We start from the raw sequence: 26,887 nt of genomic DNA on the forward strand, positions 1-26,887 counted from the left end.
ATAGATCAAAGGGTTGTGAAGATACCACTCGGTGTATTTAACGGATTTTTACGGGTGGTGGAGGGAGAAAAAAAAAAAGGGTTTTTGGTTTCGATTCTATGTAATTACAAATTTAATGTTAGAGCGGGGATTTTCAAACTTTTTGCTGTAGCGGCTTCTCTGTGCTTCCGAAATCTGCACTCACTTGCCCGAGCTCACATAATCTGTGTGCGGTCCTCCCTTGAACTTCGAAAATCTGCACGCACTTTATCTGCGTTCACATGAGCTTCTACATTTTTCCATCTCCCATGGGCTCTCAAAATTTGTTCGAAGTTTATATTATGAGCTCATACAGCCTATACACTTTTTTCCGAGCTTTCAAAATTTGTGCGCGCGCATCCTTTTTTCGAACTCAAAAGATCTGCAAGTGCTTGTTAAGAAAGTCCTTCTATGAGCAAAAATTTCGTTTAATAAGCTTCAATGGACCTTTCTGTGATTTCTTATATAGGCCTTCCTTCGATTAGTTTTAATGATCCTCTCTATGAAGGTCCTCCAACAAGCGCCTTAAATATGCATGTAACTCCTTGAGCTCCCAAAATCTGCACCGAACCCCAAGTTCTACTTATATCTTCATAGTGCTTTAAAAAAATTATTTCTGAGTAGTTATAAAATTTCGAGATTTCTTTGTGAGCCTACCTTCGGAAATTTATTCTTTCTCCTTCCTGCAAAGGTACTCATCACAATTTGGTTCATTTAAAGCCGACATCGTTTTAAAGCTACGCTAGGGCAGGCGGGGAAGTCGTGGCCTGCAGTTTTAGATTTCCTTTAAGGTAACTAATTAGAAAAGAAAGATCTACATGTAGGTGTTGATATGCCCTTTGGGTCCCCTTCCCCTTTCTCGCTAAATTTAACTTTATTGCGAATGCATCTAATAACAAGAAGAAAGAATCAACACAAGCTAAAATAAATAAATAAAGGAGCATAATTTAATAACTTGGTGTCAATGGAATAAATTCAACAATCTACAATGATAATAAAATCCTTTCTGTCTAAAGAAAATTTACGAAATTACGTTCATAAAATAGGTACACGGAGTTCTCTTGAAACTATAGGAGCTAAAATTTTTCGCATCAGATGTTATTTCCGATACCGATGTTATAGGTCAAGTTGTGCAACATTCAAAATTAACTCTCCAATACCTTTTTCACGAGTTACTTTTCTCGGATAGCACATGACCCTGATATTGTGAGAAAATAATAGTAATACTATGGCGGAGGAACAAAAAACAATAGAATGTGAAATAGTGGTAATTTATACAGAGGAAGGAAGGAAGAGGAGGAAAATATTTATATTTATGTGAAGGAAATGTTTTAGCTTATGGCCATAGGCAATTGTTTTTTGGACGAGGAGGATACACGCTTCGTAGAACTATGTTCAAGCTCGAATCAGGGGCAGTCGTGTGTTGTTTCTCATCTTTGGATTCGACAACCCTACTTACTATATTCGATCGTATTGAGAGCTTCTTTATCTTTAGTGTCTTCGGTTGAAGTGACGCGGAACTTCTATCGATTCTTGAGCGTCTAAAACTAGATACATATATGTTTTAAGTCAGCGTTCTTTAGAGTTTACTGTGCCTAGGGGGGGCACTAGTATGTTTTATTTTTCACGAACAAGGTAATTGCTTATGTCCAGATAAGCATACTGCGAAAATCGGAGTATGACATAAAAATGCAGTCGTTCTTGTGCCCCTAGGAAAAGCGCCAAGGCGGTGCCAGTTTGAAGACCGATGTTATAAGCGATGGATTAGCTGATGAGATGATTATTTCCCCTTGACCAGTGGTTGTACTTTGACCCGGATCTAATTGGATACCGCTTGAAAAAAAATCATTTTGACTGAACCTCGTTTCCGCGTGGGTAAGACCATACAGAAGGGCCTCAAATTTTTAATTGTGGTTAATAACCTGTATTGCTTGCTACGCGTAGTGCCCGTCAAATCGAAATCGAGCCTTGCGTCTGTATTTTCACACTAAAACATTGAGTTCACAACTGAAACTTATTCGATTAAATGTTTGTTTCATGGAATGGAAATATTTTTAGATTCGAATACTACTACTTCAATTTCAATTTTTCAATTCGGTTCAATTTTATTCATAAACAATGAAAATACAGAAGAATATAAATAGAGAAAAAAAACGACATGGCCCTTACTAGCGATCACAATTTATTTTTTAAACATTTAGATGCATGTATTATATAATTGAGTATAAAAGAAAATAATGAAGTAAAGGAAAGAAAAATTCGAAAAATATACAAAATACAAAAAATATTAGATGGTGCAATAGCGGTGCAGTAATTTGATAGAAATTTTTTGATTTGCTTTCCTCTTTTTTTATAACATTTTGTTAAACTGAAATAAATTAAAAAAATTAAAGAAAAATAAACAATAAATTGAAAAAAAAAATTGAGAGGGTTTTTATTATGAAGGTATTCAGAAAAAATTAAGGAGAGAGGTAGCCTGTGGAAAACAGAAAGTAACACGATTTAGATAGGGAGTTGGTGAATGAAAAAACTTAAAAAAAAAATGGTTAAGTTCTATTATTATTATTTACTGTACTTGACCGTACATGTTCCTCGTACAAATTCCTCAGCGAAATTTCTAATTAATCGCAATCGATGCAGACCGGAATGTGGTGTTGTGCTTGTGGGTGTATATGCCTGGTGCTAACGTTTATGTTGTCAGAGTTGTGCTTGTTTCAAATACTGTAAAATCGAATAATGTATAATCGATGATGATATTTTTTAATTATCACTTACCCGAAGATGCCTTGATCCCACACTGAGAGAATCAAGAAACTCATTGTGTGTGCCCCACACACACACACACACGCATGCCATATTTTAATCTATATATATAAAGTTAGTTTTCTGTCTGTCTTTCTGTGCGTGTGTTCATGTTCTTTATACAGATCTACATTTTTTGACCAATCGTCGCCAAATTTTGCATATATTACGAAACAGGATTGAACGATAGGCTACTTTAAAAGGTCGTCAGAGCTGGACAAATGCCCGAAATGGGCAAAAAACTGTCAGGCAACAATGGTTCCTGGGCCTCAACAATCACTTTCGGAATGTTTACTTTAATTACCGTGGTTCCTCTAGCAATGCGTTTCAGACGTGCATATGCCTTCACAATGGTTTGTCACTTCTAATATTGCCAGTATTATGTATAATAGTTTTAATATTATATTAAATATAATATTTTTTTGTGATAATAGTTTATGCCTTTATAATGGTTTTTGTCACTTTTTCAATCCTCCCAGTAATTTAAGAAAATCCGGGCAGAGTGCCGGGTATTCTATAGCACTAGTTCTATGTAATTTCTCTTTTTTCTCAAACACAGCCTGCGGACCGCCCTACCAACTTATTGTATGTTCCCGGGGGTCCACGGACTTTTTTGTGTAAACTACTTTCTATGCGAATTCAGCTAAATTTCCCGACTAATGCACACGATCGTCGATGTTTTGGTGCTGCCATCAATATTCTTAATCAGCAGCTAAAAATATTGATACACAATAAATATGCGTCTCTTAAGCTCCGTTCACATGTGCAAATATTGCGGTAGCATTGGGAGTTCTAGCACCTGATTGACGACTTTTTTTCTTCGTAAGGAAAGAAGTGGAGAGCAGTCACTGGTGAAAATTCTTGAAGCGGGTTTTAAACCCGATTTTTCTATTTCCCATGTGAACGGGGCTTTATTGTGATTTGAAAATCCGACAACACTAAATACAAATTGATTTTTTTTTAATCTATAAATTCAACCAGTTCGTCCATCTCTACGAGACGTAACGGCTGAAATTATAAACTTCATCAAAAATAAATGGAAAAATTACTATTTAAAATCACTTTATGGTATTTTATATCTTTCAACATGATGAAAAACTATGCTCCAATAGAAACATCATTATAAATACTATTAAACCATTGATTTATTTCAAATTTTTTACGCATGTTCTTGTAATTGAATAAAAATTGATTGGAAATAAAACTAAATCTAACTCGAGAGGGAAAGAAATCAAAGAAAGCTATAATACTTTCATTGATTCCTATGCCATTAAAAAAAAAATCCTAATTCTCAAATGATCAGAAAGTGTCAAAACAATATGGGGGATAAAAGGTTTAAGAACTTGTCACATATTCGATCAAAATTTGATTTCGTGCCATGAAGTTATTCAAGGAAAAAAATAATACTTTCAAAATGAAGAGGAAAAGAAGATGAATGTAATATAGAATCTGGGATCCTGATATAAGGAATTGTTTCCAGGTGAGTTGAACTATCCTCATAAACCTCGTCCATAAGGAGTAATGTGAAATTTCGAGGAAGAACAATTCTTTTCCTCTTAAAATCCAAAGAAAATGTTCCGCTCGATTCGAATACCATTCTGTATCTCAACAAGGGGGAAAAAAAATCATCAATCTCAATTCGAATATTCAATGACGCGTGCTCTAAAACGCTTCAAATCTAGAAATTTCCAATGGCGTATTTCTCTGAAGATACCTATCGAGCAATTTCGTTTGGCCACCACTAAAGAAAAAAATGGCATCATATCTCACTTTTTTTTAGAAAAACAAACTGCATTCTTTTTATGCACAACCGGTTTGCGTAACCTTAACCTAGATTTCACGTCCGTCCTACAATATACGAAAGACGATGAGAGAAGAGTAAAAAACACTTTTGATCGCAGCATCTCAAATAATAATGAAAAAAGAGGACCTTGAGGAAAAAACACAACAACCAAAATTGATTCCTTCGATGTATGAGACATCCCACCTCGATGTTTTAGCACGCTTCCGCATGACCAACCAACACATCATCAAATGATTTAATTCAAGGGAAATATATTACGATCGAAATTTCAAAACAACTCTAATGAATGCTAAGTATGTATCTGAAGAATGAATGCATTCGTATTTCAGAGCACGCTTCCGTCTTGAGCTAATTGGTTTTCCTAAGGCCCCTTCCCCCATCTGAATTTATTCGAATTTAGAACATTAACAAGCGTAGCCTAAATACGACTACTTTCCTCTACCATCCCTTAATTCAATCTCCCCCAATGCTACTGTTCTCATACTTTTTTAAGCTTGACGTTCTTACAAATCGCTCGTTCGCTCGAGCACAAAGTCACGTTACATTTCTTCCTTTTCAGCGGCTGTTCAACAGCTTCCTACAACAGTACGTATGGCGTCCGAGTGGCATGGTGGGTGACATGTTCGTTTACCATCGTGAAGGTTCCCGTCAGGTCTCAGGTTCGAACGGGGGGAAGAATATGGATACGTAATAGGATATTTTCTCTTAACGAGCTTGAGGTGACCACCGATGGCACTTTCATTTCCAATCCAGCTCATTAACGGCAATAAATTGTAATATAGCAATATGGCCGGTGTTGGTGTGTGGTGAATTTATTGATTACGGGGCGTAGTGTTCATTCAAATAAATACAGTAAAACCCCTCTTTTGCGGGCACTGCGGTCCAGAAAAAATTGTCCAAAAATAAGGATTGACTTCAGCTGAAGGGGTTGTTATTGAAGGGTTTAGAAAAAGTAATTATGTTTTGGCCGTAAAAGTAACACCACACATCTATAGCAGAAGTCCTCCGCGCAAAGCTCGTGACGTCACCGAAGAAGAAATTTCACCTGTAGCCATATTAGATATACTGCAAAAAATTTTAAAGATATCGCATGCGTCGGCCCACTATATCCAATGGCTACAGGTGAAATGACTTCTTCAGTGAAATCACGAGCTTCGCGCGGAGGACTTCTGCTATAGATGGTATTGGTAAAAAAGGGGTGACCGAATCGGAGGGTTGACCCTTGGAGGGGGGTTTCACTGTATGTTACATGGAATGGCACGCACGCGTGTGCAGTCAATGAAATTAATGCTTGACAACGTAAGGCCACTGAAATAAATGAATGGCAATAGGGGCATCGGATGTGTTTCAAACTCGTGAGTGTTTGTATCAAGTTTTATGCATGAGATTTTGATTTCTGAATCAATTCGGGGGGGGGGGGGGATGCTCAGACCCATGTTAAAAAGGATAGAATGCTATGCCAGGGACGTCAGAAGAGGTTCAAATCTGCGGATGCTCATCTTGAGCTTCATGCAGTAAATTTGGATTCCCGAATCTATTCTGGGGGTTATTTGAGCAACAAATTTTTTTTCTGATGATCATTGCGTCACTAACCTTTTTTGTAGCTTCATCACGGATAAACCGAACAATAAACGAATGGTTCCTTATTTTTGAAGAAACAACTTCGAACTTTTGAGGGAAATTTCATGGTTAATTTTCATAGACCGGTTGGTATCAGTGGGAAGAATTCAGAACAAAACGCTCCTCTTTTTTGCATGATGATATCATACCCTTTGTTCGTAAAAAGCGGGTTTGTTCATCGCAACTCCTCTGGTTCACGGATAACACGGAGAACGGCATCCACAGAATACAAAAGTGGAAGAGGTTATCTGTCATCATTTATTGGAAAAAGAAGGGGTTTGAAGAAAGCAATAAGAGATAGTAAAAAGCAAGTTGAATCTATGGAATCAAAAGAATGTTGGTTGGAAGCTAACATTGGCTCTGACCCAAAATCCTTTTTCAGGTACGTCAATAATGGATGTAAGGGGGTAGTTGGCCCCTTCTCGATAGGAGGGTTTAGGTGTAGAGAGTAATGTAGGTATGAGTAGGTATGACTTTTTTGCGTCAATCTTTAAAAGTGAAGGCGATATACAAAGTACCGATGTGTCATGAAGTAACAAAGCCCTCAACGCAATTCAAGTGGAAGACGTGGAAGTCCTAAAACTTCCAAAAAATGTATGTGCAAGCAAAGAACCAAGACCATATGATATCTATCCTAGGGTCCTCGGGGAATGTGCTAATGAACTGTTAAGGTCAGTCGCACAGATTTACAGGAGTAGTGTTGCTGAGGGTATCGCCCTAAGGGATTAGAAGCTTGCTAATGTGTCCCCCACATTCAAAAAGGGGTAGCAGAGAAGACAGGCCAAGTTATCGCCCAGTGAGTTCGACGAGCTCCCTTTCGAGAATTTTGGAAATTATTATCAAAAGGCAATTAGGGAAGTAGATAGACAAGAATAATGTATTTTTTCGGATAACCAGAATAGATTCAGAAAGGGTGAGGTCACGTTTAACCAACCTCCTTTCTTTCTATGACCACATGACTAAGGCTTTGGGTAAGGGCAAAAATGTAGACGTTGTTTTTCTTGATTTCTAGAAGGCATTCGATCAGGTCTAACATAGTAAACTCTTGAATCGTTTGCACGAGATTGGGAATTGGGGGCAACTTGCTGAATGGGAGGAGGTCTGGAATCAAAACGATAACGCGTTGCTCCAGACCAACCTAAACAGGATTGCAGCGTGGGCAAATGAAAATGGAGCATGTCTTTTAGCGTTGACAAGTGCATGGTCGATCATTTTGGTTCGAATAACCCACGTTGCACTTACAAGTTGAATTGTGTTGTTATTCCGGATACAACTAGGATAACCGATCCAGGTATTCTTATTGATGACGGACTTAAGTTTGCTGAGCATTGTTCAGCGGTGGTAAAAAAAAAATCTAATAAAATGTTTGATTTCATTCTCAATAAGCTCTCTTCGTTGTGAGTGAACTTATTCAGAAAAGTGATCCCTCCACTTTTCCGGAGCTTAGTTCGTCCTGGATTGGGATATACCGTCAAGTATTGGAGACCCATACTTACATTTTTCTTTAATAAATGGAATAATAATAATCTCTTAATAAATGGAATAGCTTACCTCCGGGGGTAATAAAGTCTGAGTGCGTATCAGTGCAGATTGTTTGCACAAGTCTGAGTGTTTGGCCAAATTTTCAGTGCTGCCATCTACATTTGAAATTGAGAGTGAAGTGCAATGATTGAATATTTATACTGGTGTAGGCCTGTTAATCTCTGCGGTGAGACTTTTTAACGGGGAGATCGGCTCGCATTTGAGTCTCGAAGTTGGAAACCACAGAAAACCTATTTCAGCCTGTGACCCCTGTGACGCCGGTAAGGATTCGTGATGGGGTCGACCACCACAGCGGCATGAATATATAGCGTACAGCCACTGAAATGCATGTATGAAAACGCAGGCATTCGAGTACGGTCACTTGAATAAGTAAATGGTAACATATGCAGTATATACATAGGTGTACGCAGAATTTTCTCAAGGGGGGGGGGGTTACGTTTTCCCCCGCAAAATAACACTATAACCTCGGCTTGAGGGGTTAAACCCCGAAATCCCCCCCCTCCCTGCGTACGCCAATGAGTATATACACATGTGGGTAGGGTCACTCGAATGAATGTACGGTTACGGTCGAGAATCCACTCGAAAAGACCAATGATCGATTTGACACAATTTCTCAGGAGGAAAAAGAAAATTAAAATCACATAAATATTATGTAAGTAAAGTTAATGCAAAAAAAAACCAAAAAAACAAAACAACCCGAATAACATGAAGCGTAATTCAGAACCATTCAGCCAGTCGATCAATCACATTAAAAAAAAAACTGGTAAAGTTCAATCAATCGATCGATCAATCAATTGATTTATTCGTCACGAAAATGAAATTAGAGCAAAAACAGGTTCAAAAAGAAATTGGTATTTTAAAAAAAAAAAAGGCCAGACTTGCTTTGACGGCGTGTGTTTAGTAGTATAGATTTTTTTTCCTACCTCTGGGCAGTTTATTGTTTAGGTAGGCCATTGGAAAGGTAAAGAATACAATCGGGGCCAAATGCTTTTAGGCACCACCGGCTGGAAAGTAAAAGAAAGGAACAGTATATTATAAACGGTGCGGATCTCAATGAAAAAAGGAATGAATGAAATAATATATTGTGAAGTAGAACGAAATCCAGATCGCGTTTAGAGATAAAAAAGAGAGAGATGTTCACAAAAAAAAAGAAGAAAATCTTTTACGAATCGGTCATGCAGTACAACTCTCTGAATATTCATATTATTATTATTATAATATGAAATAAACCGGTTACTTTTCTTTTGTCGAATGAATTAGGTTAATTTTGATTGTTAATTAGCTTCGGTAATTACAAAATTTTGAACGTGAATATAATTATGATGATATGATTCGATATTTTTCGGACATCTGATTGTGTCTGCGACGAATGCTTGGGGATTTGAAGATTGATCTTTAATTCATGGTTGTGTGCGCTAAGTGTCTTCATTGTCTTGTGCGTTGGAAGATTAGCGACAACATGGTTGCGGTGACGTCGCTGTTCCTAATGATTACCTGCTTATTGTAGTTTTTCGATTGTTTGACTGAGGGTCATGTTTTTTGCCTTTGGTAAGGTTTTGGGGGAATCGTTTTTTCCAGTATGATATACAGACTTCGTTGATATTAACGGAACCACAACTGAGAGGGAGGGGTCTTGTGCTTCGGGCTTTGAGTTTACTATTTTTTTCATTAAAAATTATGGGGGGAGAAAAAGGGATAATGGCCTCGGGTGACAGAGTAAATTTTCGTTTCTAGTTACGGTGCTGGATATAAAGATTCATTTAGGGATTTTGTAGAACAGCGGTTCTCAACCTTTTCTGACTTGCTTTCCAGTGTATAATTTCTATGGCGGAGCCCTGTTTAACTCGAGAAGCCCTTTTTAGTATATTATTTTTACGGCGGTACACCCTTTAGGCCACTTTTTTTTTTGATTGTTTATCAAATTTATTGATTTATTTTATTATCCTCGAGTGGCCGTGGAGCCCCTGGGTAGTGCACACGGAGCACCGGTTGAGAACCGCTGGTGTAGAAGAACCATTAAGGTGCCACTGTAGGTGGTTTTAGGGTTTGATCTATGGAGAAAGACTTGATTCTTTGGATATTTTTTCCATTGCAAGAGCGTAGGTGTCGGGGAGATATGAATGATGTATTTAATAATGTTTTTGAATGGAGTATTAATGGGTCTTGAGATCACCGCGAATCAAGTGCTTCGACAGGTAGACACCTGCATCGTTTGGTAAGGGATAATTCCGGGTTGTTTTACCCCAATGTTTTTTCCCCCCCCTAACAAGCCGCTATGCGGTTGTGTGGGGCATCGCCACGGACTCGCATCGCGAGGACCCAGGTACGAACCCCACTGACGGTATAGTGGTGGTCGGCTAAAGTTGGTTTTCTAACTTCGAGATGTGAATTTGAGCCAATTTTCCATTAAAAAAAAGTCTTTCCACAGAGAGCACACACAATCAGGGTTTAGAAGTAGTTTTTTCTGACGCGAATGTAAATGTGTGTGCATGCAATAGCTTGCTTTCTATGAGGGCCGTTGCCAGAAATTTATTTTAGAGGGGGATGACTAGTATTTCGGGCGCTGTGGTAAAATGCTCGTCTTCAAGGTCCACGGGTTCGAATCCGGGCATAGAACGTTAGAAGCAAGTTCTTTACCTACCGAGCCTGGGGCGACCACCGATAGATGGACCCTTCATTTCCCACCCAACTCCACCGGTTGAAAATTGCCGTATGGCGATATATGACCGGAGTTGGTATGCGGCAAAGTAATACTTCGAGGTGCAGGGAAGGACGAAATGGTAGTACAATGGATTTAACCATGTTAATCCTTAAAAACCAGTCATTTTCTAACATTTCGGTTGAACCTTTGTTTCCCCCCTTCCCCGGCTATGGCCTTACCTTCTGTTGCAGTTGTTCTTAACCATCGTGGTTTAGAAACTTTGTCAACGACGAATTATCAATCAACATTATCGACATTGATAATTGCCTGTTCAGTGCTTTGAATCGGTTCTTTAGTAGTCTTTTCTGGGAAGCCGTAAGTAAAGGCTGTTATGGTACTGTGGCCACGGGTAGCAAAAGGTTGAGAACTACTGCTACATAAAGAATTCAAGGCGGTCTAAAAGTACAGTATTTCAATAAGATCTAGAGAAAGGGTTTTCAACCTTCAGTTCTCCATGGGCTCTTTGTGCAAATAGGATGAGTAAAGGCCTGGAATCCGCAATGAATGCCACGGACGTCTTTACCAAATAATATGTAGTATACAATGAAGTAAAAACAATACGCGTTAACAATAAGTCAATTTTCTCATCTAAGCTCACGGACTCCTCAAAATTTCTCAAATGGGCTGTAAACCTCTGGTTAAGTATTCATGTACAGGCACGTGAACTTCTGAATTTTTGAAACTACTCTGTAACGAGGTTTTTCAAGCATCGCCTTGATAGAAATGAAACACGGTAAAGCGTTTATAGATTTTGGAACTTCAAAGAAGATGCGTGCAGATTTCGGGAGATAAGAAAAATGCGTGAAGATTTTGAAACTTCAAGGCAGTCGTGTGAAACTGAAGATTCTGTAAGATCAAAAAAGGAGACACGTGCAGGCTTTGGTGGCTAAAAGCATGTAAACCTTGAAAGATAAAATGAAAATGTGGGAATATTTTGGAAGCTCTTAGAAAAGTCATGCTGATTTTGGGCTCAAAGACGCGGAGTGCACATTTTGGAAACGTTTTTCTAACGTGCTATCCAATCTCCAATGAGCATAATAATTCAAAATCTCTAATTTCAAATTTTTCTGTGATAAAAGTGGCAAGCCATGGCAGTAACGCTGAAAGAAAATTTCAAAATATTCAAATTTTTCTCTTTAGCTCTCTCTCACGCACGCACACACACAAATAGGAAAAAACTTCGGATTTTTCTCATCTAATCGTGTTTCAAGGCTTTTGAATCTTCAAAAAAAAAGAAGAAGAAGCAAAAAAGCAAGCAAGTGCGGGTAGAGAAGAGAAAATATGTTCTCTCATCTATTTCAACGAATTTTCATTATGTCACTTGGAGGCGAGTCCTTGAGACGACATCAAGAGTTTACGGGGACATTTTGGGTCGTTGGTGGCGATAGCAAAAAAAGAAAAAGCACCGCTTTCTCTAATGGCTTTGAGATTGCGTACACGTGGAACGAAAATGATAACAGGAATAAAAATGAGCGTTTTTCGTTAAATTGGAACAGTTACAAGCCCTTCGGGTAAAAATTCAGAGTCCAGCGATACACGCCCCATCGTGACTCAAAGCGAATGTCTCTCTCCCCTTCAGTCCCACATACAGAATCCGTTACCTAACTGAGTGTGTATTTCAAGAGGTTATTCAGTCATAGTAGTAGTAGTCCTCCGTGTCTAGAACGATATTACGTTACATAATGTATCAATCAATGTATAATTGATGTAAACCAATGCAAATGTTAAAAATTTAACATTTCAATTGGATTATTTAACAATAATACAAATTTTTGCTAAAAACGAAATGGAAAATCATCTAAAAAGTGATTCGAACTCATTTTTCAAAGATTTTGAGTTAATATCCGTTTCTTTACATTTTTTTGTAAATAATGAAAGAGCATTGAAGGCTGCGATATCTACCGAAATATTACTGATAAACGATGACTTCAACCTTTTAATACATACTTGCAGACCGGTTAAATTAAGTGAAAAGTTTCACGGACTGGTATTAACCATCTATGTCCCCTATATATTTGAATATACGTGACAAGTCCATGGTAAAAAACCCCATTATATATGAATTTCTTTTCTTAATTTTTTGGTATTTTAAAAAGCACATCTTTTGAAGTCATTGCGGCATAAAATACGACTAAATATGTAAATAAAATAATTTTATTTATCTTGAAAGAATTGATTCTTTGTCGGTGTCATTTCGGTGTATATCGGAAATAAAATTGAAGGTAAAACTATTCAACGTTGCTAAGCAAGATTTTATCTGTTTATAGATAAGATTAGGATCAAGACGAACTGTATATTTAACTACTGAATTAACTATTTTAGCTAATTAAAACATCCACTCTAATTAATTAAATCACTGTGTTGATGTATTGTTTCAATTGAAAATATGCTAATACAGCACCAATTTACATGTTTTTTGTAAATTTTTTTAAATTCATTTTTATGAGAGGAACCATAGATGGTCGATGGGAGAAATAATTTGTGAACCCGCGAAAAAAAATACAGTAATAGGAGAAACATTTTCTTGAAATCTGTATTGTTATATATTTCATAATACTGTACTTATATTTTATCATTATGCATTCGAGAAACGACATTGATCTTTGACTCATGCTGTTACCTATCAAAATGAAACAAAAATATCTCTTTTAATTCTGGAACCAAAATCGGTTGTTAGTTTAAAACCGGTTCGCATGGTATGGTAATTAATAACATGGTGTCATACATATATTGTTAATTTTCATGCTGCACACCAGTGTAAATTTTATACGTAAACTACCGGTGGATATATTTTTATGTTTGCCGCGGAACTTCAGTTGGACAGCTGCTGTTACCCATCAGATAAAAATAAAAGTCTTTTATAAATTTGAAGGTGAAATAGTTCATTTAAAACAATTGTGTAGCATAAGAATGAACGAAATATGATGTATGATACCATGTATATGTTTCGTTTTAATGCTGCGCACCAGTGTAACTTTTTTTTTGCTTATTACTATGTGTTGTGTTCTTAATTACCGTTTCTTGTGTTCTAGTTCTCCATAAAATCTTATCTATTATTTTTCGTGAACATGAATACATATTCTATATTAAACTTCCTGTTATGCATGCGGCAAGTAGAGTTGACACTGCTGCTATCTATCAAATAAAAGCAAAACAATTCATTTCACGCTCCAAGTACATTTTCTGTTTTCAAAAATGTTGATCGTTTCTTTTAAACTGGTGCGAAGCATGAAAATGACTTTTTGGTATGGACGACATTTTTTTTATTTATTTTCGTACTGCACACTGGTGTGAATTTTGTGCGCCTTATACAACCGTTACTATATTTTTATGTTTGCCGCGGAATGTCACCAATTACTTTCAGGTGTGCTGTTAATTAAAATTTTTTAGTGGTTAGACATTCGCTGCTTCTTTGTAAAAAATTAAATACGTAGCTTCAGCGTTGTTTCTGAAATGATATAATGAACTAACACAGTGTTTCTCAACTTTTCTAAACCCAAGGACCAGTAAAATATCTGAAACAATTCGACGGGCCACTTGTGTCCCGTATTACGAGACATCCACTTATTTTCAGTTGTTTCGAATTGTTTTGCCAGTTTTTTCAACGATGTTTATTTAAATTTTTAATGTTTGCTAAAACCGTGAATAAAAAGCGTTTTCATAATTATTATAATAATTACGGCTATAGATATTCATCTTATGTATTTCTCAGGTTCAACGGTTTTTCCCCTCAATTTTTCAGTGATTTTAGCTATAATTAGGGATTTTGCCGATGACAATTGGTGACATCTCGTATTTTTTACGGTATTTAACTACATCCATATTTGTTATGGGCATCTTTTTCTCAGCCACCTCGCTGGGCATTTTGCCTGTTGTGGTGTTGTATTTGTATTTGTATTAACATCCCAGTTCAAAACAATTTTTCTCAATGCAATATGGTCATTCATTCTTTTGAATGTTTTTTTCGTTAAATACATTTTTGTTTACTGCAATTTGTAGCCAGCCCTTTATTTCCCCACCTTTCACCCATTTTTGCAGTAATTAGTAAATTTGTCATAAATTACATCTTTTGGCTACAATAAGTAATACCTCGTATTTAGGATCGCAATTTCCCGCATTTTTCTTGATGAGGTATGGTGAATCCAAGTGTGAAGGTACCTATAATTTATATTTGAACCCTATGTGAATATTACTAATATGAATATTGCAACTATTGAATACTTTTTCATTCAGTTAGAATCGAATTATCAAGTCTGCCTCGGATCACCTATGCCATCGTCGCGCACCTAGATGAAGCACAATGAGATATAAAGCACTGCATTGACTTTCATCGATTTCTCTGATTGGTTTTTATTATTGATAAACACAATGCGAGACTCAATTATTTTTTCACATAAATAGAAATTCAAAAGAATATTTCTCACAATGCAACACTCTAATCATACAGCGTCTTCGGGAATTTCGACAATTCGGGGACCATGCCGACCAATCGCAGCGGTTGAAGAACACATGTAAATAGTGCAACGATATATAATTCTCATAATTTTCACATGAAAGTCATACTAGATGGCAGCACCAAAGAGAATTTATCTTGGACTGTTATCTTTGTATTTTATTTCTGCGATAGATGGCAGCAGCAACTTCATGGACGTGATGAAATTAAATTTACCCATTCGAAAACGGAGAAAGGAAGACACCTGTGCGCGCAACCTTAATAACGTTTACAAATTTTCACAATAGATAGCGCCACTATTCTGACCAATAAAAAAAAACTGGCCACAATAATAATTTTTCCCAAATCTAAAACAAAACCACTAAAAAAAGCAGAACCAGAAAAAATTCCGGGAATTTCGACGGCTATTGGTGAATGCGTTTGGGAGAAAAGACACAAAAACACTCATACAAATGAAGAAGTATATGTTTCAAAGTGGAGGGAGAGAGAGAGAGAGAGAGATAAAATGAATTTCCCCCAAAAAAAAATAGTAATTCCGGACACCTAAAAAAGGGGATAAAAGGACGAATTTTGAGAAACCTAGAGAGGACGCTTGAAATGATATCAAAAAGGAGGACATGTCCTCCTAAAGGCGGATGGTTAGTAACCCAAGATGAAATGAACTAAGTTGAGAATTAAATAGGGGTACAGAAAGAGCCACATGAGAGTTCGCTTACATTTGTATATTTTGGCATTTTTTAATGCATAAAATAAAGAATTTTCAGAATAAATGCATATTTTTGAACGTTTATTAAAGTTCAACCCCTTTTTCTATGATTTTTCAAATGAGTATTGCTCTTAATATTTCCATAACATCGGTTTCCCCCCCCCCCCCCCGCAGGTGGGATTTAGCGAATTCATATAGGTGTTTGTAATATTTTCCGAATATCAACCGTTTTATAGTAACGCTATTTCAAAACTAGCGTCAAAGTGTTCAATTTTTTTTTAGAAATAGCGTTGAAATTCATTTGTTACTCGTAATTACTGAGCACCTACGACTAGGACTAACTAGAAACTAAAAATGGCTAAATAAAAAATATGTAGAAGTTATTTGTGCATATGCAGTATATACATATGTGGGGATATTTTTTGTGAATACACCAAGAAATAGAAAAAATATGCATTTTAAAAACTTATTTATTTTTTTGCGTGGTAATTTTCTTTTAAAGCATATTTTCTCATTTTTGGCACATATTTTGGAATTTTTAACGTTTTCGGGATTTTTCAGTCCTTATTTTTGGTTTATTTAATGCATATTTTGGCATTTTTGAGCGCATATTTTGGCATTTTTCAAGTGCATAATTGCATATTTTTAGAGCATATTTCGCCACTTTTTAGTGCGCGCATAATCCTTACTCTATACTTATAACATTGGTCATTCGAGAAGTGTATGTAATAAGCGAGGTCTTGTATGTGCGCATAAAATGCATTAATGGGAATTTCTCGGACAAAATAAGCTTATGCAGAACATAACTAAATTTAATATAGAATGAATATAGTTTTTGATTGATAATCTCCTGAGGAATTTTGAAAATTTATTTGAGAGCAGTATGTACAGGATATACAGGGTGTTCTGTTAAATGAACCGAGAAACTCAGAGGGTTGTTAGTAAACATCAAGAGGAACAAACATTGCGATGGAACATGGTGTCACAAACCACGTTGAGACTGTGAAAATCGCGAAAAACGCATGCAGGTTTCGACGTCACGCTCGAACGACAAAAAGTACAATAATAACTACAAAAAGATTTATTTGAATAATTATTACACGAGTTGTTGGAAGCTGACGTCATTGCACAGTCTACAACGACGTAAAAACGATTCCCGGACGCGCTCGAAGATACCAGATATGCTTTTTGATGTCGTCCGCAGCTCGTGATACTACCCCAACGCATGCGCTCCGCGACGCTGCTTACGTCAGATATCGTGAGCGATCAACTGACACCCACCTCTCTTCTCCTCTGGACTCCGAGCCTGCATGCGTTTTTCGCGATTTCCACCCTCTCAGCGTGGTTTGCCACACCATGCTTCCATTGCAATTTTTGTTCCTCTTGATGCCTACTAACAACCCTCTGAGTTTGTTGGCCCATTAACAGAACACCCTGTATACAGGGTGCATAGCAAACAGGGAGTATGACATGTTACTGGCGGACCGTGGATCCTAGAGGTATACTTCCATTTAGAAAAAAGTTTCCAAACAACGTGTAGTACTCAGATATGTCATTCATGTTGCAAGGGTTATATTTTTTGTCTTGTTACTGAAATAAAAATGTAGGTAATGATAAGCGTGCATCCGTCCACATCCACAGGTAGTCCGCTTGGAGAAGCTGGTCCTTCTTATCTTGGTATCATCACGTGCCTATCCATTCCTGACACCCTCGGAGCGGATGGTGGATTCGATCCACGCAACTAACTTTTTTCACGATTTTTATCCCGATAATAAAACTCCTCACGAAATCTACCGATGCTTGAAACAATTCCTCGTAAAATTCAAACTAGGAATGCATTGGATAGAATAATCAGCACAGAGGAAGCTGTAATTTTTGATGCATTGCGTCTAGCTGGAAACGTAACCTGATAAACAATGAATAATTGTCAGTTTATGAAGAAGTGGAGAAGTACACAAAGCACTCGGGGGGGGGGGGGGGAGGAAGTATAACTATATTACTTGCATTTCCCAATATTACTGCTACTTACACATTCCTCTACGGCAGTGTTTCTCAACCTTTCTGAGAACAAGGACCAGTAAAATGTCTGAAGCAATTTGATGGATCGCTTGTGTCCAGTATGACGGGGCATTCCTGTAATATTCGTTGTTCCGATTTTTTTATACATTTGTCCCGTTTTTTCAACGATACTTATTTGAATTTGCCATATTTACCAAAGTCGTGAATACACAGCGTTTTCATAATATAAATTTTTTTATGGTAATTATTTCAAAAATTATGAATATTTATCTCAAATATTTGCGAGGTTTAACGTTTTTTCTCCTAAATGTGTTTGGAATTTCAATAACGATTGGTGATTATGCTTACTTCTGACTAATGATTTTATTGACAATTGGCGATGTCCCGTATTTTACGGTTTATTATTTAAGATCCCAATTTTCAACGAATTTTATTTTTCTCAATGAAATATGGTCATCTGATCATTCAAATAATTTTTCATGAAATAAATTTTTATTTATTGCAATTTCTGGTAGCCCTTCATTTCCACACCCTTCAGTAATTAGCAAATTGTATTTGAGGCAATAAATTGCAATTTTTGGCAAAATTTAGTGATATTCCGAATTCAGGATTGAAATTTCCTGCATTATCCTCGATAATGTAAGGTGAACCTAAGCATGAAGATTTTTAATTTGAATATTATTTGGATATTATTAATATCAACAGCGGATGAATAGTTTTATCAAGTCTGCCTGCGGACCACCTATGCCAAGTCGCGGACCATAGGTTAAGAAACGCTGCTCTACGGAATTTCTAACGAATCGGTACGTGCCAGAATGTATGTTGTGAGTGTATATGCGGCCCTAACCTATTTATGTTGTCAGAATTTTGCTTGTTTCATGTTCTTGCCATCTGTCTTCCATGTTTTGAAGTAAAGATGATGAATGCTTGAATATTAATCTTATGTCAGTATCATGTTGTAGGTCTGCCTGCGCCTGCTCTCTACGGAGAGACTTTTTTAAATAGGAGACCGGCTCTCATCCACGCCCCAAAGATGGAAAACTGCAGAGAACCACCTTCAGCCGATCACAGTGTATAAACGTTGTTCGAACCTGGATCCTCACGACGTGAGTCCAGCACGATGCCCACAAGACCGCACAGCAGTTTCACCGCATTACTGACGGTGCATATGCAAATATAGGACTTTTCAGGGTCATTTTACTTGTTCGGTTTATACTACAAAGTGAAAACTCTAATAGCAGCCTGCGACGCCGCAGCTGACCATTATATTGGCCCTCGAACAGAAAGAAATTGGCCAGCCCTGCTGTATAACATTACATAGCTGATGTAATTATTTACAGTTAATATAACTTCGACAAAAAATTTTTCGTTATTATGAAAATTCCTACGGCCTTCTGTGGAAAAGAATCAACAAGATATCACCTGCAAACAACACATGTTGCCCAAAGTCAGCTTTTGCGTTCATTTTTTCACGTTTTTATTTGCACACTGTTATATTCGCATTATTTTCTAGGTTAAGAGAGTAATTTTGGTACGTTATATCCTCAGTGTATGTTTTAAGCAGGGTATGTAATGACAGAAGTAAAAATATGTGAAAGTGATAAAAATCGGGAGTTACAAAACCGTATGCGTATGTTATATACAAAGTATGTTACAAGTGTACCCGACTGCATTATACAAGACATTAATTTGGTTGGGAAAATAGAAAAGCGTTTTATTGTCATGTGCAACATCTTGCCTGTGAGTTGCGATTTCTTTGAATCTGGTGATTCACATGCACCAATTCAATGTACAGTATTATGTTGAATATTATGTTGACTTGAAGATCACTCGCAGACTGAACAAAAAAAAAAATTCCAAAGACTATTTACGAATACATAGGCTACGGTTTCTGAGTATTTCGATGAATTGTCGTTAGATTTCGATACCAGCGTGTGTGTGTTTTCGGTTATTTTTATCAGTTTTGTAACTTTTATGGAATGCTATTTTTGTACTCACCAACTCTTTGACAAAAGGTGCGAGGACGGAACCGATTCTGGCACACATGGAACTGGTTCCCACGCCGGTGTTTCTCACAATAGTCGGGAAGATCTCGGCAGTGAACACGTAAGCTATGCCAAAAGATGCTGTGATACAAAACTTGCCGAACATGCACAAAGGCACTCGCATCCAGCTCAAATCTATTGTCAAAATTGGAAGGGAGAAAAACACACTTTATGGAGCAATTTTAAAACGTAAAAAAATGTATGCAAAATATTTAGGTTCTTGATTATCGAGCGTTTGACTGAGTCATATCGGATGTTCGGGGAACTTCCTAAATTGTAATTGATGAAAATTTGGAAAAAATTAATTTAATAAATTAAATTTGGGAAAAAAATTAATGGAAAAATAGTTATAGAATTACTGAAAGAAATACTTTACTGTAATTGCAGTACTACTGATAGAAATAATTTTAGAATTATTGAGAGTAATTTCAGAATTTTTGAAAGTAATAATTCATGAAAAATATTAAGAATTGGTAAAAGAAATAATTTCATAATCATAGTGGACATTTAAAATTAATGAAAAACTAATTGTTGAGAATTATTGGAACAAGGCATTTTAGAATTAATAAAAGAGATAATTAATAAAAAAATCGCAATCGGTGGAAAGTTATTTCAAAATGAATAAAAATTCAAATTTATTGAAAGGAATAATTTAAACAGAAAAACATAAACGAGTAAAAAAAAAGTTAACTATTTAGGAACTCTTTGATAACGGGCAATACTTGGTGGCCCACGGGTTCCACGGAAAGTTTTAATTTGGCTCGCAATGTGGCTGAAAGGTTGAAGATCCCTGGTATAGGCATTGATTTATTCGCCGCCGAAGTCAAGAAAAGTGAGGCTGCGATACAGAAATATAAAATTTTTAAAGAGGGCCATAAACGTAAAAAAAGTTTGGGAATCCCTTTTGCAATCTATTTACATACAGTACGTGTACAAGGTGATTCAAAACTCAACGTACAAACTTTTAGGGGAAGGTAGAAAACAGAAAAACAAAACAGAATCCCCAATCTGATCAGCTACTACTAAACCACACATGCACCTGATCAGCTGGAGGATAAACAAAGATGCAGAAATGAATAGCCAATTATGAGTGGAAAAATTCTTTATTTAGCGATACTTTATACACGAGGACAGTTCGTGTACACGTCATGTTTCACAACATGTACTCAAAGTTCTTACTATCCACAGTTATGCACATTGATTGTCGGACCCTCTCAAAAATTCCCGGCGTTTCGCGGACGTTTGCAGCTGCGACGAGGTCAGTGCGCCTTCAAGGGTGCATAACTGTGGATGGTAAGAACTTTGAGCACATGTTGTGAAACTTAACGTGTACACGTACTGCCCTTGTGTAAAGTAACGCTAAATAAAGAGTTTTTCCACCCAGTATTGGCTTGCCATTTCTGCATCTTCGTTTATCCTCCAGCTGATCAGGTGCATGTGTGGTTTAGCAGTAGCTGATCAGATTTTGGTTTCCGGTCACACATTCCGATGTGATTCTGTTATGTGTTTTTGTGTTTTCTACCTCCCATAAAAGTTTGTACGTTGAGTTTTGAATCACCCTGTATATAAACAATCCCGCATGTTATACATATGCTATGGTATATTTTATTTATTTATGTTACACACGAGGAGAACAAAGCCAATAAATTACATTATTGCTCAAAATTAGAATCTCCTTTGCACATTAGACGTGGTTTTTGCTACTACAGTCGAATCCCGTTATAACGAACTCCAGGAGACCGAAGAAATCACTTTGCTATAACGAAATTTTGTTATAAAGGAAATCCAGGTGTATGCATTGTTCCTATGTAAGCTTATCAGGGGGATTAGAAAAATGTTTGTTAAAACGAGATTTCCGCTATATCGGTATTCGTTAAAATGGGATTCGACTGTATATTTACGATTACGGCTCACCTCCGTTCAAAGGCACCGTCAAAAGGCATGCCAATCCTGCGATGACCATGGTTGCCATCAATGGTATCCTCCGTCCCATCGTCTTTATCACGAAGCACGTACAGGCGTAGGCGGGAAATTCCACGGCACCGGCGATTGCAAAATTCAAGAAAGCATTTCCAGACAGGTCGTTAGTGTTAAATGACAATCCGTAATATATGAAAGAGTTCACGAACCTGTAGTTGAAGTGACAAAACCTAGGGTTAATACAGTAAACGTGCTTTTTCCCGTATATACAGGGTGTCCTGTAAGTCCTAATTCGGCCTTTATCTCATCAATCGTGCATTGTAGAGGTATGGCGCAAGTTTAAAAAAACCTCCAAATGTGTTCAAAAATCATCCTGTACCAGTTTTTAGAGTAAAAATACGTGTCATAAACTTAAAAAAATCTAAATCTTCATACGGTCCCCCCATTCTTTAATTTGCAATTAGAAAGTTGTTGCCCCCCCCCCCTCTCTCTCCTGAGGTCAACAAAGAAAATCCAATGTTTCTAGCTGTAATATTTACTGAGATATTTGAATTCAAAAATCGGAGAAAAATTGGGGAGGGATTGGATTGGATTTTGGTTTTTTTTGGCACAAAAGGACCAATTAGGTTAAACCGCGCCAAAACAAGCAACCCTATAAAAAAATAAAATTTGTTCTCTTTTGTCAAGAAAGTAAAATTACATATGATAAAAAACAATGTTGCGTGAAACGTAAAACAATGACGTAGAATATAAAATACTGCAATTTATCGTAAAAACCAATAGCTTGGATGAAATGAAAAATACGAGATGCCTCCTAATGATCATTTAGAAAACGCAAATGAGGAATTAGAACAGTGCAAATGAGGGAAAGGGGCGCTATCCGTTAGTTTATTCTGTTCTTTTCAAATTTTTTCCGTTTTTTGAATTCAAATATCTCAGCAGCTGAAAAGATGGGATTTTTTGCCGTTGTTGAGGTTCAGAAGATATACAGGGCAACAACTTTCTAATTGAAGTTGGAGGTCAAGGGAAGTATAAAAAATTTAGATTTTTTTCGTTTGGTGATAAACTGCATTTTCACTCTAAGAAGCTGGTACAGGGTGATTTCTGAACACATTTTGAACATTTTTTAAATTAGAACCATACTTCTACGACGAACGGTGGATGAAATAAAGACCCAATCGGGACTTACCCATCAGGACTCCCTGTATAAATGTGTATATTTTAACAAGGTTTGTGAAAATTGACATTGAGCAAAATTTCATGCGTGCCACAAATTATGAAAATATATTCGATTTACCAGCAAAAGTACAGGTTTAAAGTCTTCTGCCAAAGTCCTCTGCGGAACAAATCGATTATTGACGCTTTTTGTTTCTCTGCCGCCTGATCCTGTAAAGATAATTTTTTTTTTTTTTCGAAATCATCAAAATCGAGCTGCACAAATGAAAATTATTTTTTCAGAACACCGTACTTTGGCGAAATCAGTGGTTATGTTTATGAATGAGCGTGATTAGATGTGCAACTCTCTAATGCAATAACATTTCAATATATACTCACGCTTTTAGGCCAGATCTTTTGGAGGGAGGTACTGATATCCTGCACGTTTTTCTTGTTCGACCGGGCCATTTTCACCAGTATACGTTCGGCTTTTTCGGGTTTGCCCTGAGTTAGGAGCCACCTCGGTGATTCCGGAATTAACCTTGATGGGAAAAAAAAGACACTTTTCTTTTATTCTCTTCTTCAAAGTACTCTTATATGCCGATTTTTTTCCTCCAAATTTACACGGTGTCATTTATGTCATTCAATAGTAACAAATAAAAATGGATTAAAAGTCGATATTTGATTCTCGTACCTAGGTACAGGATGATTATAAATAAACCGCTCTACTCAAGGGTATGTGGTGCCCATTCTGATGGAAGTATTATAATGAAACTTGTATATAGCAGTAGTTCCCAAACTTTTCGAAGCGCGATCCACCCCCCCCCCCTTATTTTTTGGTCAAACCCCCCCTACATAGGCTGACCATGTGTCATGATCGCATCGCTCTCCACCTTCAACATATTCACATATTCACAGAAACCACATGTACAGCTTTTTCTACGGCGTAGCTATCTGTCATTTTCTTCTTCAAAGTGCTCTAATATACCGATTCTCTAATTACATATGCCCCTGTTCGAACCAATAAAAACATTGTTGGTTGTCAGGAGATCGTACTCAACCAATGAGAGGAGTTTTCAACCGATTGAGAGTTAGAACTCGCCGTGCTTTTTGACAGAGAGAGAATGTGATCACTTGGGAAAAGTCGAGTTAAAAAATGTAATAGTCTCTCTACCTCGCACGACTCGGGAGGATGGCCCCGAATGATGATTAGTGGGCGAAACACGTTATCGTTCATTAAATTTAACCTTCATAGGAGGAGATGAAGGGTGAGTGACCATCTTTTGTTTTTGTTATCTATAATGAGAGTAGCCAAATGGTTAATTTACCATATCGAGTTATCTGTGTAATGTAAATCTTAAGCAGTAAACCATTAATAAAATCAGTGCCTCGTTGGAGAATATTATTTATTTCCGGTTGATATTATATCATTTATATGTATCTATGTGCATCTTTAAGTCGGCAATATGTCCCGGTTTTCCGGAACATACCGATTTGTTGTCGGTAAATGTGTGTTCGGCGCCCCCGTCCGTTAAAAATTTCTTCACTAATATTAACGTGGAGGCGAGTCTGATTTTCATGCCGGTAAATGTGCTCTCCCGAAAGCACTTTTCGGAACCCTTGTTTCGGTTTCAATACGGCGTTTTTGACTTTTAAAGATACTCAATTTAGTCTTTTAAATACACCGTGTATTATATATTCATTTTTGTCTTTTGATGTACTTAATCTTCTCTATGCATAATGAAGTGTAGCGAGGTGTATAGTCCTTGATTTTCATGTACAGAGTGGTTAATGAAGAATCATCCGATTTTAAAATGATTCTACACTTGAAATCGGCCATTAACAAAAATTGCTCCTAAAATGTATACACATTCCCCCCTCCCCCATATTCACTCGGTTAAGTACCAGTACTTATAAACAATGCTTTCTCCCTGATGGCCTAGAATATTGATGGGCAAACTATGTCCCGCGGGCCAAATGTGGCAATCTAAGAGGTTCATTCCAGCCCTCTAAAGATTTCAAAATAATTGTATAGAAATGTTCGATTTCAGTGTTTTTAAAAAAATATTTTTGGTAATTTTCTTTTTTTGCATATGAAAATATTGTTGTGGGAACTCAAATATAAATTGATTTAAAAACTTTTGTATATGCAAAAAATTGAACACATATGCAATTAAATATGTATTTATAATAAGTTAAAATATACGTATTAAAATATGCTTATTGATTTTTTCACAGCTGTAAAGGATAACCGATAACCCATTGTCTCTTATTTGCAATTAATTCCTCGCAGACGTCGAAGTATACAACACATTCCCCACTTCATTTCTAAACATAAAAATTCCAATTATGAACCAATGTACAAATATAATATGTCCACCCCCGAAATTTTTTTTTTTGGTCCTCTTCCAGAAAAGTTTGCCCAACACTGGCCTAGAAGACGATTGGGAGAACTGAAAGTGATGGCGTGCTCCTAGATGAAAATGCCAATTAAATATGCCTCATACTGTGAAAGCACGTTCTGAGGTTCTACTGTAGCTTGGATATTAATTTATTTTACCAGTTTAAAATGAATATTCATCGAAAAAGATGACCAGGCTGAAGCCGTGAGAGTGAACTAGACCATTTTTTTCACCTATTCTCTTATCGTGGCGCCCCTCCGCCTATCCACACCCCCTCCCTCCGCATCCAAGAGCAAGATCCTTTTGACTTATTGAACTGATTCTTTGGATAAATTTATAGAGAACATAAAGCTTTTATGCATAAGGTACATATCTCCAGACCCCTTGCTAGAGTTCAATGAGCTTCAATTTTGGGGGTGTGGTTCTATGCAAGGTCACTCTAACGATTTAACGTCACAAGCCCAAGGGCGAGATGATGCTGTGGGGCAAATTCTTAATAGTAGTAACAACTTACATATTCGCATACTTATTTTCGAAAACCAATACTATATCTCATGACATACACTCCTTATAAATAAGAGAGCAAAAAATAATGGGCATATCTGCTGGATTCTACACTTCTTCCCATAATAAATTCAGTTTAAAGCTTTATTTCTTCACGTATAAATTTTTTCCACGATTCTCGGTGGCCTCTTAGCTATCCTCTCTCACTTGTTTTTCACTCATGGCTCCCTTCGAATATCCCAGGACCGCAGGGAGGAGAGCCAATGGGCTCCAAGTTGAGAATAACTAAACCAGACCAGTGTTACTCGACGTGAGATGATATGGCCCCCATTATTGCACTGAGATATTCTAAGCGGAGGGCCACATTTGAAAATCAAATGGAATGTCGCAACAGGTGGCTAAGGAGATCCGCAGAGATTTGTGAAAAAAAACTCTTATGTACATAAATAAAGCTTTTAAGTTAAATATGGTGAAAAAAATTGACTACTTCTCAGTTCCTTTTCTAATCCAGCTGAGCCTGGTTCTTGCCCATAGAACCAGGGCCATCCTAACTTATGGGGCCTATATGATACGATCTGGTACCATGCTTTTCAAGAGTAAGTATACAAATATGTTTAGTGCATGTTATTGCACAGGCCCTTTGAGAAATGCAATCAGTGCCTATGAAGAAGCCCTTATTAGGAAGTACTGTGAAGTAAGAATAGTCATTCGACTCTTACAGGATTTACCAAAACTTTTGATATTACATTGATGCAAATTTGGTTAAAAGTAAGTGTTGTGATATTATGCATGACCTCAAAAAATTAACTTCCCGACAAATGAGAGAGCTTATTTTTTTATTTAAGGGAATCCTAGAAAAAGTGATAAAGTGCGACGCTTTTCGTTATGCTTTGTTTTGTCCCACAGGCAGTGTATAAAAACTTCGCTCAGTGCTCATTCTTTCTCAATTTCTTTCAAACCGAGCACAGTTACGGTCTATAGCCATAGGAAATTTATTACTGAGTGAGTTGTGGAAAGATGTGTTGTGCCTGATTTTTCAGTGCTGCCTATCTATATTTCAGAAATGAAGTAAGTGACGTGTAATGATTGATTAAGTATACCGTTGTAGGCCTGTTGCTGTCTGTTGCCAGACATTTTAACGGTCAGATCAGCTCGCATTCGTGCCTCAAAGATAGGAACCACAGAAAGCCAACTTC

General features: G+C 37.0%; 1 protein-coding gene across 1 annotated transcript in view; it reads right to left on the reverse strand.

Moving 5' to 3' along the window:
- The window catches only part of LOC149076479 (organic cation transporter protein-like), an 87,010-nt gene that overhangs the window by 19,498 nt on the left and 40,625 nt on the right, over window positions 1-26,887 (reverse strand). Inside the window, exons 7-10 of the mRNA XM_089244051.1 lie at window positions 23,185-23,326; window positions 22,928-23,016; window positions 21,625-21,839; window positions 19,664-19,845 (exon numbers count right to left, since the gene is read on the reverse strand). Of these exons, the coding sequence (XP_089100177.1) occupies window positions 19,664-19,845; window positions 21,625-21,839; window positions 22,928-23,016; window positions 23,185-23,326 (628 nt within the window). The remainder of the gene's footprint in view (window positions 1-19,663; window positions 19,846-21,624; window positions 21,840-22,927; window positions 23,017-23,184; window positions 23,327-26,887) is intronic.

Source organism: Pholcus phalangioides, unplaced genomic scaffold (assembly GCF_987345545.1).
Source record: "Pholcus phalangioides strain wild (caught in Gottingen) unplaced genomic scaffold, Ppha-v1.0 ptg000015l_1, whole genome shotgun sequence".
Taxonomy (NCBI): Eukaryota; Metazoa; Arthropoda; class Arachnida; order Araneae; family Pholcidae; genus Pholcus; species Pholcus phalangioides.